The sequence below is a fragment of the Suncus etruscus genome, chromosome 13 (genome assembly GCF_024139225.1).
Source record: "Suncus etruscus isolate mSunEtr1 chromosome 13, mSunEtr1.pri.cur, whole genome shotgun sequence".
Classification (NCBI taxonomy): Eukaryota; Metazoa; Chordata; class Mammalia; order Eulipotyphla; family Soricidae; genus Suncus; species Suncus etruscus.
The window spans coordinates 94,582,882-94,603,087 of record NC_064860.1 but is presented as its reverse complement, the minus strand read 5'-3'; the positions used below and the strand labels follow the sequence as shown (position 1 = coordinate 94,603,087).

Genomic DNA, 20,206 nt, shown 5'->3' with positions numbered 1-20,206 from the left:
ACCTCTCAGGGCCCAGGATTATGAGTGCAAGTGGTCTGCATGAACAATGACCTCAACCTTCACACCTCTCCCCAATCACCATCCATAGAGGGGTGCCTGGAGACCACAGATTTGAAAGCCTACATTCATCCAAAGTATGTCCAGTTTGGTTGGGTTGGGGTTTTGTTTGTTTGTTTGGGGGGGTTGTTGGTTGTTTTTTGTTTGTTTGTTTGTTTGTTTTGGATCACATTCAGCAGTGCTCAGGGGTTAATCCTGCCTCTGCACTCAGAAATTGCCCCTGGCAGGCTCGGGGAACCATATGGGATGCCAGAAATTGAACCACTTCTGTTCTGGACTGGCCGTGTGCAAAACAAACACCCTACCACTGTGCTATCTCTCTGGCCCAGTTTGGTTGGTTTTCATTTAAGAGTTGCATCTAGCATTGGGGATTATTCCTGGCTCTGTGCTCAGGGATCATTTCTGGTGAAGCTCAGGAGAAAAAAGGCAGTGCCTGGGATTGAACTGGGATCAGCATTATGCAAGGCAAGTGCCCTTCCCACCATCCTATCTCCCTGGTCTTCCAGTGTGTTTTCACGAACATGATCATTCTTTCCTTCCCGATGATAGTGGCCTAAACCTTCCACCCCTGTAGCCAATTTGGCTTGGCTGGTTGATCCTCTTAATTTTCCACTTTAGAGCCACTAAATTATGCCTGCCACCATCTTCAAATGTGAAATAAAGGAGAGCTTTAAGTGTCACCCTGAGTTTATGACCTCTTCTTGCAAGTCAAGAATCCATTCTTGGGCCCGGAGAGATAGCACAGCAGCGTTTGCCTTGCAAGCTGCCGATCCAGGACCAAAGGTGGTTGGTTCGAATCCCGGTGTTTCATATGGTCCCCCGTGCCTGCCAGGAGCTATTTCTGAGCAGACAGCCAGAAGTAACCTCTGAGCACCGCCGGGTGTGGCCCAAAAACCAAAAAAAAAAAAAAAAGAATCCATTCTTGTTCTTCAGCTCCTTTCATTTTCATTGTTGTATTTTGACATTAAAAGTCATGCATTTGGGACCAGAGTAATTGCACAGTTGTAGGGTGTTTTTCTTGCATTCAGTCAATCCTGGACAGACCCGGGTTCAATTCCTGGCATTCCATATGATCCCCTGAGCCTGCCAGGAGTGATTTCTGAGTACAGAGTCAGGAATAACCCCTGAGTCCCACCAGGTGTGGCCAAAAAACACACAAAATTTTAAAAACTAATAATAATAATAATTGTGCTTTTGCATGGGATGGAATCTAATAGAGTGAAGGTCTTTGTCAGAACCTGCATTCCCCTCTGCAGCTCCTTATGCTCCTGTCTTGCAGCCCCTAATCCCCTCAAAAGACCCCTGACACATCCATGCAAAGTCTACATGCATTAATACACCCTAATATTTTCTTCTGCAACCAGGGACTTACATTATTCCTGTGGTTCATTTGTTTTAATGCATGCACTAGACATTATAAAACTTCATTAAATTGGGGCTGGAGCAATAGCACAGCAGCAGGGTCTTTGCCTTAAATGTGGTCACCTGGGACAGACCCGGGTTCCATCCCTGGCATCCCAGATGGTCCCCAAAGCCTGCCAGGAGTGATTTCTTTTCTTTTTTTTTTTTATTTAAACAAATTTATTACATACATGATTGAGTTTGGGTTTCAGTCATGTAAAGAACACCACCCATCACCATTGCAACATTCCCATCACCAATGTCCCAAATCTCCCTCCTCCCCACCCAACCCCCGCCTGTACTCTAGACAGGCTTTCTATTTCCCTCGTACATTCTCATTATTAGGATAGTTCGAAACTTAGTTATTTCTCTAAATTCATTCCTGTTTGTGGTGAGCTTCATGAGGTGAGCTGTAACTTCCAGCTCTTTTCTCTTTTGTGTCTGAAAGTTATTATTGCAAGAATGTCTTTCATTTTTCTTAAATGCCAGGAGTGATTTCTGAGTCAAGAGCCAGGAGTAACCCTTGAGCGCCACTGGGTGTGGCCAAAAAAGAGGGGGGAAGAAAAAAAAAAAAAAGAACTCATTAAATCATCTTTAAACCACAAAAGAATAAAAACCAAAACAAAAAACAAATAGCACTACAAACAGCCTCTTAAATTTCCGCAGGATAAATGCTAAGAGGCCGTAATAGTAGAATTTTGGTGTTTTTTTGTTTGTTTGTTTGTTTGTTTTTGGTTTTTGGGCCACACCCGGCGGTACTCAGGGGTTACTCCTGGCTGTCTGCTCAGAAATAGCTCCTGGCAGGCACGGGGGACCATATAGGACACCGGGATTCGAACCAACCACCTTTGGTCCTGGATAGACTGCTTGCAAGGCAAACGCCGCTGTGCTATCTCTCCGGGCCCAAATTTTGTTGTTTTAGCTTTTTGGGTTTGTTTGTTTGCTTTCTTTTGTAGTTAGATAAATTCTTTCATTGGGTAATGAATTCTTTAACTCTTTAAGAAATTCTTTAGGGGCCGGGCGGTGGCGCTAGAGGTAAGGTGCCTGCCTTGCCTGCGCTAGCCTAGGATGGACCGTGGTTCGATCCCCCGGTGTCCCATATGGTCCCCCAAGCCAGGAGCAATTTCTGAGCGCATTGCCAGGAGTAACCCCTGAGCGTCACCGGGTGTGGCCCAAAAACAAACAAAAAAAAAAATCTTTAAATTTTGGCAGGAGCAGTGGCACAAGCAGTAGGGTGCTTGCCTTGCACGTGCTAACCTAGGATGGAAAGCGGTTTGATCCCCCCCTAGTGTTCCATGTGGTCCCCCAAGCCAGGAGCGATTTCTGAGCACATAGCCAGGAGTAACCCCTGAGCATCACAGGGTGTAGCCCCCCCCAAAAAAATTTTTTTTCTTTAAATTTTTTTTTTTTTTTTGGTTTTTGGGTCACACCCAGCGGTGCTCAGGGGTTACTCCTGGCTGTCTGCTCAGAAATAGCTCCTGGCAGGCACGGGGGACCATATGAAACACCGGGGATTCGAACCAACCACCTTTGGTCCTGGAACGGCTGCTTGCAAATCAAACGCCGCTGTGCTATCTCTCCGTGCCCTCTTTAAATTATTTTAAAAGTGTGCATAACTTCCTCTCCCCAGCATCTGTCTTTCTGTGGCTTTACACACTGGTGTGCATTCTAACCAGATAACTACAGACCATTAATGGCCAACCAGTGTAGACAGCCTAAGAAGTCTGCATTATGTATGGGGCCCCTTCAAATGCGCATGTTGGAATTTTTTTTCCTTTTTTCTTTTTTTTCTTTTTTTGCTCTGTGCCGCCTTTTTTTTTTTTTTTTTTTTTTTTTGATGGGCCACTAATTCATACCTGTTTGTCCAGTCTTTTTCTATAGGGTGGTTGCTTCCTTGTCAGTTCTGCGCATTTTTGCAAATCACAAAAGTTACCATATCTCTGACTTGCTTCATGAACGGTATTTTCTTTTTGTTTTGTTTTGTATTGTTGGGCCACACAGCTAGCACTCAGGCATTACCTATCTCTAGGCTCACCCCTGGCAGGCTCTGGGTATCATATGCGATGCCGGGGATCGAACCCAGATCGGCTGCTTGCAAGCAAGGCAAATACCATCTCCTCTGTGCTATCAACTCCAGCCCAGTGAATGGTATTTTCATGTCTTTCTTGCTGCCAGCATTTGAGAAAGGGAGCCCCCCTCCAGCAGTGCTCAGGGCTTATTCCTGGCTCAACACCCCCACCCCCCACGACCTCTAAGCAGGGAATAAATATCTTCCGGGTTAGGCCCACAACCTAGGGGGTGCATGTCTAGGGCGATGCTTCAAGGGACTGTGCTGTTTTGGGGGTATTTAAGCCTCCAGGTAAAGGGGCTGAGTCGTGCGGCCTCTGGTGGACGATCGCCGCAATTACAGGGAACCGAATTCTGCACTGAGTTTTGGGGATGCTTTTGCTATAAGGCAGAGCTTGCTGCAGACCTGCCCCCCCAACCCCATGCCTTGCAGTCAACTTTCCCCCCAGCTTCCCTTTGTCCTCCTGCCCTGCTGCCTCAGTTAAAGCGTCCAGGCATAGGCTAGCGTCCCCACTGCAGGAATGTCCACCCCTCCACACACACCCAGTTTACCTGTTTTACTCTTTTGTTTGTTTTGTTTTGGAGCCACGCCCTGTGGTGCTCAGGGATTACTCCTGGCTCTGCTCTCAGGAATCACTCCTGGCAGGCTCACAGGACCCATGGGATGCGGAGATTCAACCTGGATTGATAGAACCCAAAGCAAACCCAAGGCAAACCCCGCTGTGCTATCCCTCCAGCCCAGATTGTTTCCCCTTTTATTTAAACACCGTGATTACAAAGTGGTTCATGATTGAGTCTGATGATGAGTTTCAGTCATGCAGTGTCCACCATCCTTCATCAATGACCTTTCCCCCCTCCAAAGTCCCTAGTTTTCCTCCAATTCCCTCCTTGCCTGCCTCTGGGACACTTCACTTCTCTCTTTTTCCTTTTAGACACTGTGATTTGCACTATTGTTAATGAAGGGGTACCATGCATAGCCCTCCTTCCCTCCTTCCCTCCTTCCTGCATCCATTTCTGTCCAGAGTGATCAGTCCCAACTCTCATTAGCACAGTCCTTCCTCTGTAACCTAACTGCATTGTTCCACTATTCGTGCTCTGGACCAATTTTGCTCATTTTCTTGACCTCCTCACCCATGTGATCTCAACTCTGAGCCTACCCAAGCCAAGTAATGCTCAAACCCTGTCCCTGAGGCCCCCCATGACCTTTCTATGGGGCCTGAATCCCTTCCTTCCTTCCTTCCATGTCCTATCATGTGGCAAAGCACAATGTCTGCCTTGGAGCCAGGAAGCACACGTAGAACCCACCTGGACTGCCTCCTTTCCATCCTGCTGTAGCTGGGAAACAGCTGGGACACCCCCCCCCCCCCTTGAGGAAGCCCCCATGCTCAGCTGCTGGCCCAGAGAGCAGTTAGCAGACCGGGTCCTCCCCACTAGCTCCACTGAGGCAGGGCCACGAATCAGGGTAGGGAGTCTCAGAGGTAGTCCCATTCTGTGGGTGCCAGCGACACCTAGTGGTGTCTCTGGGGCACAGCCATCCCCGGGCCCGCCAGAGTCTACCTGGGTGTCTGTCTGTCCCTATAACGTTTTTTCAGCAATTGTCAATCCCCCAAAAAGCAGCCCAAGGTGTGTGCCTTCCCTCCTGAACTGCGCTTCTGCCTCTGCGTCTCTCCACCAGCCCCCTGCAGCCCCAGAAGATAAAAGGAAAGGATTGGGGGGTTATTTAGTTCATGCTGGCCACCATGACCAGCAATAAACAAAAACCGATTTTTCAATATTCATCAGTTAATTGTTTTTATTATAGTTTAGATGATGAGGTTGTACTGGCGCTTCATTTTATGGTATTGATGGGCACCACTATTGTAGTGGCCCAGCTCTGTTGTTTTCCCCCACTCCTCCCAAACCGTGTTGTTGGGGAGGAGAGTTTGGAGGGCGTTTGGGGTTTTTGTTTGTTTATTTGTTTGTTTTGTTTTGGGGTCACAGCCAGAAGTGTTCAGGGGTTACTTCACTCTTGGCAGACTCGGGGACCATATGGTATGCTGGGGCTCAAACCTTAGTCAGCAGAGTGCAAGGCAAATGCCCTCCACTCAGCGCAGTGCTATCACTCTGGCCTCCAGGGATTTACAGTTGTGAGTTTTTTTAAGCATTGTGATTTAAAAGTCCTTCATAGTTGGGTTTCAGACATGCAATGAATTAGGGTCAATCCCCAGTACCACCTCCCCTGCTTTCCAGCCTGAGGGTATAACAGGCCCATTTTAAGTTTAGATTGTTAAAGTTTGGATCTCTTGATTCCATTATTGTTGCCTTTGGCTTGGATATTAGTTCTGTCCTTTTCAACACTTCTTTTTTTTATTTTATTTATTTATTTTTTTTTTTTTTGGTTTTTGGGCCACACCCGGCGTTGCTCAGGGGTTACTACTGGCTGTCTGCTCAGAAATAGCTCCTGGCAGGCACGGGGGACCATATGGGACACAGGGATTCGAACCCACTACCTTTGGTCCTGGATCAGCTGCTTGCAAGGCAAACGCCGCTGTGCTATCTCTCCGGGCCCCTTTTCAACACTTCTAATGAACCTGAGACCACTTGGACCCTGGCCCCATTCTTTCATATTTGTGTTTCTTCTCTGTCATTCAGTTTCTTTCCTTCTCGCTATACTCTAGACTAGAGCCAACAGTGTTTGAGATAACTATCATTTAGACCACTGTGTTTCTTCATGTAGTCAGGGGTCTCCAACTCAATTTACCTGGGGGCCGCAGGAGGGAAAGTCGGGGTGATCCTTGAGTGCAAAGTCAGTAGTAAGCCTTAAACATTGGGGGTGTGACCCAAACCACTAAAACAAAACAAAACAAAAAAAGATTCCTCTAGGACAGGGCCACAAAATGTTGTACGGAGGGGAGGGCCGTTTGCGGCCTGTGGGCCGTGAGTTTGAGACCCCTGAATTATTCTCAATGCAACATGAAAGTGATATCATTTATATTTATCCTTCTTCTTCTGGCTTACTTCATTTAACATAATGTCTTCCAGTTCCATCCATGTTGCTGCAAATTGCATGTTTGCATCATTTCTTACAGCTATGTAGCATTCTACTATATATATGTACCACATCTTCATGATCCACTTGTCTGTTGTTGGACATCTAGGTTGATTCAAGTCTTTGCACTTTGTACTGAGTGCTGTAATGAATAGCCGTAAGCATACAGCATACAGCTCTTTGGATGAATGTTTTTCTCTCCTGGGGAAAGATACCTAAAACAGGGGATGCTGGGTCCTATGTGAACTCAATTTTGACTTTACTGAGAACCCTCCATAATATTTTCGATAAGGCTTGGACCAGGCAGCATTCCCACCAGTTTTCCCATCTTAACATTTACTCTCAGCTATTGTCCTTGACTATTATCAGTTGAGACTGCCCCGTACCCTGGATTGACCCACAGATGAGGGAACCACCTAGTATTTGTCCTTCCTCGGGCTTATTTAGAGGAACTGCGGTTATTTGTTGGTAATTGCCCAGTTTTCTAGCCTGTATTTCGGTCTGTTGCATCTAGTCACCTATCATTGGACATTAGGTCAGACCGTGGACATGTGTTTATCTTTTTTTTGGGGGGGGGGCCACACCCAGCAGTGCTCAGAGATTACTCCTGGCTGTCTGCTCAGAAATAGCTCCTGGCAGGCACGGGGGACCTTATGGAACACCGGGATTCGAACCAACCACCGTTGGTTCTGGATCGGCTGCTTGCAAGGCAAGCTTGTGCTATCTCTCCAGGCCCGTGTTTATCATTTCTAAAGGACCTTTCTAATATCATAGTTATTTTAGAATGCTAGATGACACCCAGCTATTACCCAAAACAAAGGTGTTGCCCTGATTTCCTCTTTCCTTTTCACCTAGCCCTTTGATATGTAAAAGTTCACCTGGGTCTCACTCTGTCCTCCCCCACCTGGTTGATTTTGTTTTTGGAGAATACAGAAAGTTCAGTCTGGCTTGGTGAGAGAGAGAGACCATGAGGCAGGAAACCACCGACCCATGACTCTTTCCTGACTAGCTTGGTTTATTAATTTTTCACAGCTACCCTGACACAGACCCATTCACCTGGAGTTGTAAATACAACATATGGGTTGATTTTGCAATGTGAGGATTTTACAGTAGAATGTGGCCCCTAGGAGACACTTGGAAACTGTTTATTTGTGCCAATGGCACCTATTGTTAAGGCCCCCACAACCCAAAGCATCTCCTTTCACTCTGAGGGGAACTGTGAATCTGGTCCTTTGGGTCCCATCCAGCAGATGGGCTCAGCTGCAGAAGAGGGGAGCCCCATGGCAAGCCCCAGCTTCAGACCTCACATCCACCAGGGGCCCCCAAATTCCTGTTTTCCAGTTCTCTGATCTCGCTTGTGCTGCTTTGGCCATCCCAGACTCTCAGAAGACATCGAACTGTAACGACTCCAAATGCTGTATTTCCACCCAGGAAAGCTGGTCTGGAGCAAGGGTAGCAACAGAAAATAACCCAAATAAAGCTGGAAGTGAAATGTGTGTGTCTGACTGGCAACCTGTTTCATCAAGCCAAGAGAGAGCTGCTTGCCAGACTGCAGTTTTTATTGAGTATAGAGACTACCCTCGGGCAGGAAAGTAAGGACAGAGACCTATCATGAGCCAGTCCCGCCCAGGTTTGCTTGAAACATGCTAAATAGGAGGAAAATCTGGTTCGGGTAAAACCAAGTTGTAAACAAACGAACACAAAGAAACTAGGGGTAAGGTTCACTCACGAGTTGTGAGACAAGCAAACTTGCTCTCTCCTCTCTCTCTCTCTCTCTCTCTCTCTCTCTCTCTCTCTCTCTCTCTCTCTCTCTCTCTCTCTCTCTCTCTCTCTCTCTCTCTGTCTCTCTCTCTGTCTCTCTGTCTCTCTCTCTGTCTGTCTGTCTGTCTGTCTCTCTCTCTCTCTCTCTCTCTCTCTCCTTTATTTATATATTTATTTAAATTTCTAAGCCATTTTCAGCAATGCTCACAGGTTACTCCTGGCCCTACACTCAGGAATTACCACCTGGAGGTGCTCCAGGGACCATATAAGATGCAGGGAATCAGTGCCAGGTTGACTATATGTATTCTCTCCAGCTTGTTTTGTTTTGTTTTGTTTTTCTGAGGGGGGGTTACACCCGGCAGCGCTCAGGGGTTACTCCTGGCTCTGCATTCAGAAATCGCTCCTGGCAGGCTTGGGAGACCATATGGGATGCCGGGAATCAAACCCAGGTCTGTCCTGGGTTGGCTGCATGCAAGGCAAATGCCCTACTGCTGTGCTATCTTTCTGGTCCAAGAAGTTATTCTTTTTTTTTTTTCCCTTAATTTAAACACCAGATTTACAAAGTTATTCATAATATAGTTTTTTGAGGCATTCGATGTTCCAGCACCAATCCTACCACCAGAGTGACCTTCCCACCCCCGAGTCTGCACCCTTAGCAGGCACAAGTAGATTTACTCCATGTTGCTTGTAACAACGAAATGGCAAAGAAACTGACCAGAAAATAGGTCCATAAAAGTCCATTTACAGCCACTGCTACATCTCACAGTGGTTTTGCTAACGCCATTGCCTGAAGCTTTACGGGGATGTTTAGTGCTGGCATTGTGCTTTCACTTCCTAAGTTTGTGGGTTTCTACACAATTTCCTCATCAAATTTTCAGTGCTCCACTTGGGCTGTCTGCACTCTGAAATGTGGAGGTGTTGTGTGGCCGCAGATGTGGCCATGTGCCCCCAGCGCTATGAAGCAAGCAGAGCCGTTTACATGGTAGAGGAGGTGGATAGTGGGGACTGCTGGGCCTGGCCAGAGGAAAGGGGAACCAGCCTGACCCCGCGCTGAGGCCTCAGAGCTTTCGGCTAGAGAGCAACCTACCTGGGATGACATGGCGGTTTGACAATCCAGTTTCTTGAGGAGCTCCAAGACCGTCATTCATTCCGCTGCTTCTCTTCTTAGCCATGTTGTTTTGGGAACATTATATACATATGTAATGCATATAAGTATATATATATATGTGTGTGTGATGTACATGTGTATATATGTATATCATCTGTGTATAAGTGCACACATATATAATACATATATATTTAGGTATTTGTCTATTTCTTCATTTTCAAATTGATGCATATCAACTGTAACATTCCTTGCTGTATTTTTTCATCTCTAGTATAATAGATAAAATATTTAATGAATACTCGATAGGTTTGGGGGCATATATGTGTATGTGTATAAATCTACATATATATCCATATCCATATATCTATAGGCCACTAGAAAGCCCTGAGGATGTTTCTCTTATTTGAAAACTGAATGAGTAGTATTCCCAGCTCTATTTCCTGCTCATGTAAACACTGAAAAAATGATTTAATCATGGAGACAGCAAAAACGAGGCTTTCTGTTTGATTTCATTTTGTCTTGGGGCCACACCAGTGCTCAGGATAAAACCCAGGCCGGCTGAACACAAGGCCAGAGCCTTCTTAACTGTACTTTTGATTTTGTTTGGATTTTGAGTTTGGGGCCACATCCAGCCATACCCAGAACTTACTCCTGACTCTATGCTTAGAAATGACTCCTAGCAGGTTCAGGGGACTCTATGGGATGTCATGAATCAAACCCAGGTAGGTCACGTGCAAGGCAAGTATCGCCCCCCACACACACAGTTGTGCTATCACTCCAGCCTCAAGGATTTTCTGTCTTGAAGTGGAAGAATCAGTACTTCTAGACAGACACTCAAGGGATCTTTTGGGGGGGTGGGAAGTGGTGTGCCTCCTAGAGAAATCAGCTGCTGCCTTAGATCCCTTTCCTGGAGGAAAGGTATTCTCTGAAGACCTTTGTTTGCAGGATTCTGAGCAGCAGTGAATCCCCTGGGCCTCTGCCCTCCATCAGGGGCTCTGTAAACCTCTCCTCCCTCCAATTAAAAACCACCCACCAGCAATCACTTACTGCCTCCACCCACTTCTACAGGGCTCTTTTATTGGGGTGGGTTAGGCCATGACCAGCAATGCTCAGGAATTACTCCTGGCAGTGCTCAGGGGACCATATGGGATGCCGGGGACCAAACCCAAGTCAATTGTATGCAAGGCAAATGCCCACCACACTGTGCTATTGCACTGGCTCTGCACACAAGCATCCCTGGTGCGATTGTTCAGCAAACCCTGCACTGCAGTTGCCTCAGCAACAGTGTCCAGATAGCCCGGCCCTCAGAGGCTCATGAGCATGTACACCACCAAAACCAGACTTTCAGAACCAGGTTTTCAGGTGCAAACAAAGCTACCACATCGCCTGCCCCTCAATCACCCATGCACACGCACTCCAGCTTCTCTTTGTGTACCCAGATGAGGCTATAACCCAGAGTCCTGATACCTGCTGTTCTGGCCTCTCCGAGGCACTGCCAGCATCTCCTGGCATGCATGCAGGAACATACCAGCCTCCCTGCCAAGGGAACCTTAAAATGAGATGGCAGAGATTAGCACAAGGATGCCCAGGGAGGGCCTTTCCACTTCTTTTGCCTTAATAGGCAAGGTTGGAGCTGGACACATAGAGCAGCCTCCCTGACAATGACAAGTTAAAGGGGCGACTCTTCAGAGATGGGCCATCCGGATCCCAGCCAGACTCATAGATTAGACCTGGGACCCTTGCAGGGGTGACATCTCAACTATAGATGAAGTGACTGCACTTGTTTCTGGAAAATGTTGGACTCTTAAAAAAGCATCAAAATAGGGAGTTAATGGGGTTGGAGAGATAGCATAGTGGGGAGGGCATTTGCCTTGCACATGACCAATTAGGGTTCCGTCCCAGGCATCCCATATGGTCCCCCCACCCTGCAGGAGTAATTCCTGAGTGTGGAGTCAGGAGTAACCCCTGAGTCTCATTGGATGTAGCTCAAAAACAAACAAACCGTTTCTACTTCTTCCTTGTTTACTAGTCATCTCTCCACCACCCTCCCATGCTGGAATCCCTTTTTTTTTTTTCATTTTTCTGATGATAGCCTGGAGAAGAGAAGGGAAATGAGATGGTTGGATGATTTGGGGGGGGGGGGTGCCACTCATTTATGCTTAAAGCAGTCTCACTTTTCTTTCTACTGAGACATACTTGGCATAGAGATCCGGCTCTGTTCATAGGACATACTTACAGGGATTCTGAAATGATTGCCCCAAGGGAAGGGAACACCTACTTCTGCAGATCTCAGAGAAGAATCCTTCTTTCCTGTTTCTTAGGTCTGTGTTTTTAGAAACTTCCCTGTCCATCTGCCTCAGCCTGCAATAGTGCTAACTCATCACTATAGTCACCATCCCCAGAATCCAACACTCCTAATTGAGAATTTGTACGTTTTGCTTTGTTTTATTTTGTTTTGTTTTGTTTTGTTTTGGGACCACACCTGGCAGTACTCAGAAATTACTCCTGGCTCTGTGCTCAGGGATCACTCCTAGTAGTCTTAGGAGACAATATCCGGTGCCAAGGTTTGAACCTAGGTCAGCCAACTGTAAGGCAAGCACCCTGCCCACTGTACTATCACTCTGTCCCCTGAGTTTGAATCTCTTCATCACCTTCCTCCCAGCGTTCTTTCCCCAAGATTCATGTTGGGAAATCATAGATGTCTTTGTCTATCAGCTTAGTGTGTATTTTTATTTTGTTGGTTAGTTTTCATTCCCTATTTAAGGGTGATCACACAGGATGTGACTTAGTCAAAGTGAGTCTTTTGACAGCTTATTATCCAGGAAAGGTACAAAAGGGTCCTTGAAGGCTATATGGAAAAGGTGTCCCTCCACCAATAGGAGTAATTATGGACTGTACCTAAGCATTGCTGGGTGCAAAAAATAAATTAAAATAATATTCCCCAAGTTAAATATCTTGGAATAAATGTAATCAAATCATTAAATGACTAGTACATAGGTCCCGAGAGATAGCACAGTAAACGGGCGCTGGGACCCATATGGTCTCCACACCCCACTAGGAGTGATTTCTCAGTGCAAAGCCAGGAGTAAGCCTTGAGCACTGCCAAATGTGAGGAAGGGGAGGAGGGAAACTGTACATGGAAAACAATATTGTAAAAAAAAAAAAAAAAAAAAAAAAAACCAGAAATGGAATGATATTCTGTGTCCATAGAATGGAAGAATTAACATCATTGGATTATTAACTGAAAGGAAGTAAAATGATATGCCTGATAACCCTTCAGTATTATTACTGTAAATCACAGTGCTTTAAGGAAAAAAGAAAGAGAGAGAGACAAAGACAGAGACAGAGTAGAAAAGTGTCTGCCACAGAGCTGGCTGGGGTGGGGATGGTGACTGAGAGGGAAATCGACACTGGTGGTGGAAAATGAGCACTGGTGAAGGGATGGGTGTTGAAACATTGTACGACTGAAACTCAACTGTCAACAACTTTTTAACTCACAAGTGATTTAATTTTTTTACACTAGCAATGCATTTATTTAAGAGATAATGAACAATATCCAGGGAGATGGATAATCTAAATAATCTAAAATACCCTAAATCCATATAAGGTATTAGGTTTTTTTTTTATTGTGGTAAAAGTGAATTACAAATCTTTTACAGTAATATTTAAGGCAACAGTGTTTTAATTTTTTAAGAATTGAAGCTGTAGTACATATACACACACAAATGTTAGCACCATTATAAGAATGCTGCCTCGCCGGGCGGTGGCGCTAAAGGTAAGGTGCCTGCCTTGCCTGCGCTAGCCTTGGATGGACCGCGGTTCGATCCCCCGGTGTCCCATATGGTCCCCCAAGCCAGGAGCAACTTCTGAGCACATAGCCATGAGTAACCCCTGAGCGTTACCGGGTGTGGCCCAAAAACCAAAAAAAAAAAAAAAAAGAATGCTGCTTCAACTACAATTTTGTTTGTTTGTTTTTGTTTTTTTTGGGGGGTCACACCTGGCAGCGCTCAGGGATTACTCCTGGCTCTACACTCAGAAATCGCTCCTGGCAGGCTTGGGGGACCATATGGAATGCCGGGATTCGAACCACAGTCCTTCTGCATGCAAGGCAAATGCCCTCCCTCCATGCTATCTCTCCAGCTCTTCAACTACAATTTTTGGTTTTTTTTTTCTCTTGGTTTTTATTTGTGTTTTTTTTTGGGGGGGGGTCACACCCGGCAGTGCTCAGGAGTCACTCCTGGCTCCACACTCAGAAATTGCTCCTGGCAGGCACGGGGGACCATATGGGATGCCAGGATTCGAACCACCATCCTTCTGCATGAAAGGCAAACGCCTTACCTCCATGCTATCTCTCTGGTCCCCTCAACTACAATTTTTAAGTGACTTTATTAACTGTGTGGTATATAGATTTAGTAAAATCTCAATTAATGTCCCGAAGACATTGTCACAGAATTACAGCAAAAGGTCTTGAATCTTATATAGAGCTATGAAAGACCTTGCTTAAGTAGCAAAAATACTCTTGAGAGAAAAAGAACAGAAAAGGAGACATCCTACTCCCAACTTTAAGGAGTACCACAAAGTGGTAGTAATTAACCCAGCATGATATTGGAATAAAATCAGACATACAAATCAAGGACACAAAATTGAGAGTCAAAAATAATAATAATAAACCAACCCGAACATAAAAAGACAAGGAATTTATGACAAAGGAGTCCAGAGCCTACAATGGGGACATAAAAGTCTCTTCAACAAATGGTGCTCAGGATATTGGGCAGCCTTCTCCAAAAGAATGAAATGAGGCAAACAACCTAACATCATACACAGAAATTAATTCAAAATGATTTAAAGACATTGAACATCTGAGGCCATAAAACACATCAAATAAAATATAGGCAATACCTCCCCCCATGTTTTTAGCCCTTTACGATGTGTTTGGACTCACCAGAAGCAAGGCAAACCAAAGTAGGAATGGACAAGTGGGACTCATCAAACCAAGAAGCTTTCACACAGAGGAAGAAACTTTCAACAAAATAAAAACCACCCACAGAATGGTTTCACAAAAGATAGTTTCACATACACCCAACAAAAGAAAGAGATTAAGACCCAGAATGTACAAAGAACTCATAAAACTCAACAGTAAAAACTGCATAATTGGGCCAGAGGGCCCGTTTTCTAACTTCAACTGGAAGGTGAGTTGGTCCTCCACCTCCAGGTTTGAGTGTTGGGTGCGCAATGCCTTGGTAGAATTGCTGTTGTGGTTGTTCCAAAGCCATTTTGTGTGTCTGTAGTAAAGAGCCAACAAGGCAAAATATAGAATGTTGGAAATTCAATGTCTCATGTAGGAGAAAGGAGATGTAGAATAGAATGGAAGCAGTTAAAGAAGCCTCTAGTCCTTTATGGTTTGATAATGTGAGATCTCATACTTTCTTTATAAAGAAATAAAACTGCATAGCATCTTAGTGATTCTGACTTGATGAAGAATAAAAGCATTTGGGTAGAAAACAAGGTGAGAATGTGAAGGATTAGGTGATATGACTATGGGGAAATGGTTGCTAGAAGGAAAGTCATTCGTGGAAGACAAAGGGTAGGTAGATGTTCCCTAGCACAAAGGGACAACACTCATGCCTTTGGCCATGATTCATCCAACTCCTTTCTAACTTGCAAAACATTTTTTTTTTTTGGTTTTGGGGCCACACCCGGTGGTGCTCAGGGGTTCCTCCTGGCTATCTGCTCAGAAATAGCCCTTGGCAGGCACCGGGGACCATATGGGACGCTGGGATTCGAAACCAACCACCTTAGGCCCTGGGTCAGCTGCTTGCAAAGCAAATGCCCCTGTGCTATCTCTCCAGCCCCATAATAAGATACTTCTTTGACACCGGGATTCGAACCAACCACCTTAGGTCCTGGATCGGCTGCTTAAAGTGATAAAGAGCACAGTGACCAAAATCCCCATTGCCAAAAACATTTAAAAATAGTGTTTTTTGAGTATAGACGCATGAATTAGAACCCTGGTTCTACCATTACTGGAATTAATCTCCTTGGGATGCTAATATACTCTGTGGTAACCAAATACTTCAGGGTGGAGAACTCCAATAACAGAAAATATTCCTCAGTCTGTAGACTAGAAATCCAAGCTCAAGGTGCTGGCAGTGTAGACCTCTGATGAGGTCTCTTTTCCTGACTTGCAGACTTCTCCATCTGGCCTCTTCTCTTGATGCACCCAGGAGGGAAATCTAGTGTGGGGACTATTCTAACCAGAATATAGGTCCTATTGGATTAAGGTTTCACCTTTTTTATCTCATTTTACTGTAATCTACCTTTCTTTTTTTTTAATAATATCTTTATTTATGCACCATGATTACAAACATGTTTGTAGTTGGGTTTCAGTTATTAAAAAAAAAAAAAAAAAAAACACCCCCCTTCACCAATGTCACCTTCCCACCCCAATACCACCCATATTCCTCCTCCCCCACCCCAATTATATTTGAGACAGGCATTTTATTTCCCTCCACTCACTATCATTGTCATGATCATTGTCAGTGTAGCTATTTCTCTAACTGCACTCACCCCTCGTTGTGGTAAGCTTCATATCATAGGCTGTTCCTTCTAGTCCTCATCTCTATTGTCTCTGGGCATTATTACAATAATGTCTTTTATTTTCCTTAAATACCACAGATGAGTGAGACTATTCTGTGTCTATATCTCTCCCTCTAACTTATTTCACTCAGCATAATAGTTTCCATGCCCATCCATTTATAGGAAAATTTCATGACTTCATTTTTCCTGAAGGCTCCATCGTATTCCATTGTGTATATGTGCCATTTCTTTAGCCTCTCATCTGTTGTTGGGCATCTGGGTTGTTTCCAGATTCTGGTTATTGTAAATAGCATTGCAATGAACATAGGTGTACAGAAGTTATTTTTGTATTATGTTTTTTGTATTCTTAGGGTATATCCCTAGGAGTGGTATATTTGCCTTTCTAATGGAAATATTTCCAAACACAGTTGCATTGAAGGTGAAGGCTTCAGTAGATGGATTTTGGAGGCATATAATTCTGTCTGCAACACTCTGACCCCCATGACAGTGACCTGCCCTGTCGTTTTCCCACTTTGCTCACAGATCAGAGATCATAGAGGCATCCCAAGAAGATTGTTGTGTGGATTACAAGGTGGTTGTACAACAAGTATCGGGCGCCTGATACACATTAAACACAGTAAACAAATGTTCTTTGCTTAACCCAACACTTAATTTGTGAATTATCCACAATTAGTGAAAGTAAAACGAGACTACATGAATTCTCTTTTTAGTTCCTTTTTAAATGAATGTTTAAGTTATATTTGCAAAGCCAGCGGTGACTTCACTAACATTCTAATGTTTGAGAAGCAGAAAGAAATACAAGTGTTTATTGAAGATATTTTTTAACCTATGCATTAGGACTCATTATTATTTAAAGGATCATCTGTGGACTGAATCTGCAGGATTTAAATAATTATCACATCCTGGCAGAGATTACACAATGCCACTTTTTTTTTTTCCCCTGAGCTTGGTAAATCCTCCAGCTATTCTCCCTCCCTCAGAGCTTTAAAAATGTTTAATGTGCTTTACCTGCGCCCATTTAGCACGGTTCTTACTGAGAATAAATGAGCACATGGGATCAGGAAAAACACGCATTTTACAACCTTTATTTGAAATAAAGGTTATGTGTCTGCAGCCAATGCTGTCTTTGCTTCTGAACACGGGTGATATAGATTAATTTTACAGCATTCAAAGGTGGTGAGGGTGGTTCAAACACATTTTGTCTTGTTGGACTTGTATTCTCCAGGCAATGTTGCTGTGTAATCTATCTACTGAGTAAGTACCTCTGGCTTTATCCTTGGTCTCCCTCTCGAGGATGGCTTCCCTCTTATCAGTATTCTGCACAAAACATCTCCCATAGAACTTGTCACTGGAAATCTAAAAATAGGACTGAGCCTGTGTAGTTCCCTTCGTGCAGGGCCTGACCCTGTGTTTGCTCAGTGCCTTTTATGAATTCCTGAGCTGTGCCTCAGCTTCATTTCCTGGCTTCTGGAAGCTGTGGGCTTTGCATTCACTCCCCCCACACACACCCCTCTCCTCGTTCCAGATACAGACCTTCTCACAGCATGCAATGGTCACCAAAAAGAGATGCTGGTTCTATTCATTTCCTGCAAGTTCAATAAACTCTTAGAAGACTGAACAAACAGGGATTGGAGAGACGATACCACAGCAAGGTCACCTGGCCAACCTGGGTGCCATCTCTGGCATCCTAGATGGTTCTCCAAGCACCACCACCATGAGTAATTCCTGAGTGCAAAGCCAAGAGTAACCCCTGAGCATTATCAGGTGTGCCTCAACACAAACAAACAAACAATAAAAAATACTAACCAGGACCCGGAGAGATAGCACAGCGGCGTTTGCCTTGCAAGCAGCCGATCCAGGACCAAAGGTGGTTGGTTCGAATCCCGGTGTCCCATATGGTCCCCCGTGCCTGCCAGGAGCTATTTCTGAGCAGATAGCCAGGAGTAACCCCTGAGCAACGCAGGGTGTGGCCCAAAAACCAAAAAAAAAAAAGACTAACCAAACAAAGCCACTCACAGAACACAACTATGAATAAAATTGTTTTAAAATTTAAAATATTGTTTTCAAATTAATATTTTAATTATTTTAGGGGTAAGGAAATTTTAATTCTTTTAAACACACACAAATGTTTTGGGGTTCTGGAGAAATGGTTTAGTCCAGACAACACTGCTACGTAAATTAAGAATAATCCCAAAAAGTGTTGGGGCCGGAGAGATAGCATGGAGGTAAGGCGTTTGCCTTTTATGCAGAAGGACGGTGGTTTAGGCATCCCATATGGTACCCTGTGCCTGCCAGGGGCAATTTCTGAGCATAGAGCCAAGAGTAACCCCTGTGCGCTGCTGGGTGTGACCCCCACACAAAAAAAAAAGTGTTAATCAGTTATGCTTTCAAGCATTGCTTCCTATTGCTTCCTTACCCATCTCCCTCCCTAGTCATTTTCTTTCTTTTTTGGGGGGGAGGGGTTTGGGCCACACCCAGTAATGTTCATGGGTTACTTCTGGCTACAAGCTGAGAAATTGCTCCTGACTCGGGTGGACCATATGGAACGCTGGGAATCGAACCACAGTCTGGCCTGGGTCAGCCACATGCAAGGCAAACACCTACTGCTGCGCTATCGCTCCAGCCCCTCCCTAGTCATTTTCTAAGAATATTGCTATGCCTGTGATAGTGTGGTTCACAGAGGTCCATCGGGCTTGAGTGTCAGTGCATTTGATATCATTAATTTCTCTTTCTCTTCCTCAGAGAGGATCATTTCCACCTACCTGTCTTCAGGCTCCTCGGCTCTTTCTTCTGCGAAATGTACTCTGAGTCCCTCTTGTGAGCTCTCCTTTCTATCTTGTACTTTTAAACTTAGAGATTTTTTTTTTTTTTTTGGTTTTTGGGGCCACAAGCCTAAGAGCATGGCGGAAGAACTCACATGTAGGCAGGATTCAAAGCAACTGCACATCAGAATCATAAACTCAGGGACTGTAGCAAACCCAGAAGTACACAACCATGTGTATGTAGGACAGAGAGGTGGCAGGATCCGAGCCAAAACCCTCCCCTTGCCCTATCTGGGTACCACTAATGAACCTGGAATCTCCAGGACACACATTCTCGTACACGAGCTGAAGCCTCCATGCAGGACACTATATGAACATCAGCCCAGGCAGGCGCTCTAATATCTTCTCATTCTTCTCTCAGGGATGACCTGCCAGGCGAGGAGCTCCTACATCACCAGTGAGATCCTGTGGGGCTACCGCTTCACGCCCGTGCTGACCCTGGAGGACGGCTTCTATGAAGTGGACTACAATAGCTTCCACGAGACCTACGAGACCAGCACCCCATCTCTCAGTGCCAAAGAGCTGGCTGAGCTGGCCAACAGGGCCGAGCTGCCCCTGAGTTGGTCAGTGTCCAGCAAACTCAATCAGCACGCAGAACTGGAGACGGAAGAGGAGGAAAAGAACCTGGAAGAGCAGACGGAGAGGAATGGTGATGTGGCCAACCTAGAGAACGAATCCAAAGTGTAACTCCACCATTTCTCCCTGCCCATCCTGGGCTGGAAAACTCTTTCTCCTCTGCCCCACTCCCACCACCCGACAGTCTTTCCCTGATTTCTCATTCTCTTCACTGTCTCTCTAAACTTTGTTCTTTATGTTGCCCTTCCATGTCTGCATTCTTTATAGAAAACAGGTCTTCAAGGTGTAAAATATCTACCTGCCCTCACTCATTTATTTGGATTGACAAGGTAGACATGATTTGGTTAAAGCGCACGAGCCTGGTCTCTCAAAACACCACCTGCCAGATTCCTAGAGATTTCTTAGCTTCTTCCCTACTTCTGTTGGACAATACCAGGTCACTCGAGAGAGTGTATCCGAGATCCTACCTGGGACAAGATAAGTCAGGTCTCCAGTGCCTATTTCTTCAAGCAGTGAGACATGGAGTGTGTGGAGCTCTCCCTTCTGTAGATTCCAATGATTTCCATCTCCCGGGCCAGGGATGCGCCTGCTGTGAGCAGTGCAGGTTTAGGCCCAGGGGAGCTGAAGAGACCACCTGTACATATCTATGCCTTATGTCAATTTTCTTCTGCAGTTAATAAAAATCCAGCATGTACAAAAAAGAGACTGTAGAACAGAACTTCAAAATCCTGTACATAAATATAGCATCAATATAGGTGTAGATACATAACTTTAGAACTAAGATGCAAA

The 20,206-nt window shown here is 45.0% G+C and overlaps 1 protein-coding gene across 1 annotated transcript in view; it reads left to right on the top strand.

The window, feature by feature from the left end:
- Positions 1 to 19,735, top strand: part of KCNJ6 (potassium inwardly rectifying channel subfamily J member 6) — a 218,934-nt gene extending 199,199 nt beyond the window's left edge. Inside the window, exon 4 of the mRNA XM_049785398.1 lies at positions 19,203 to 19,735. Within this exon, the coding sequence (XP_049641355.1) occupies positions 19,203 to 19,528 (326 nt within the window). The 3' untranslated portion in view covers positions 19,529 to 19,735. The remainder of the gene's footprint in view (positions 1 to 19,202) is intronic.
- The last annotated feature ends 471 nt before the right edge of the window (positions 19,736 to 20,206 follow it).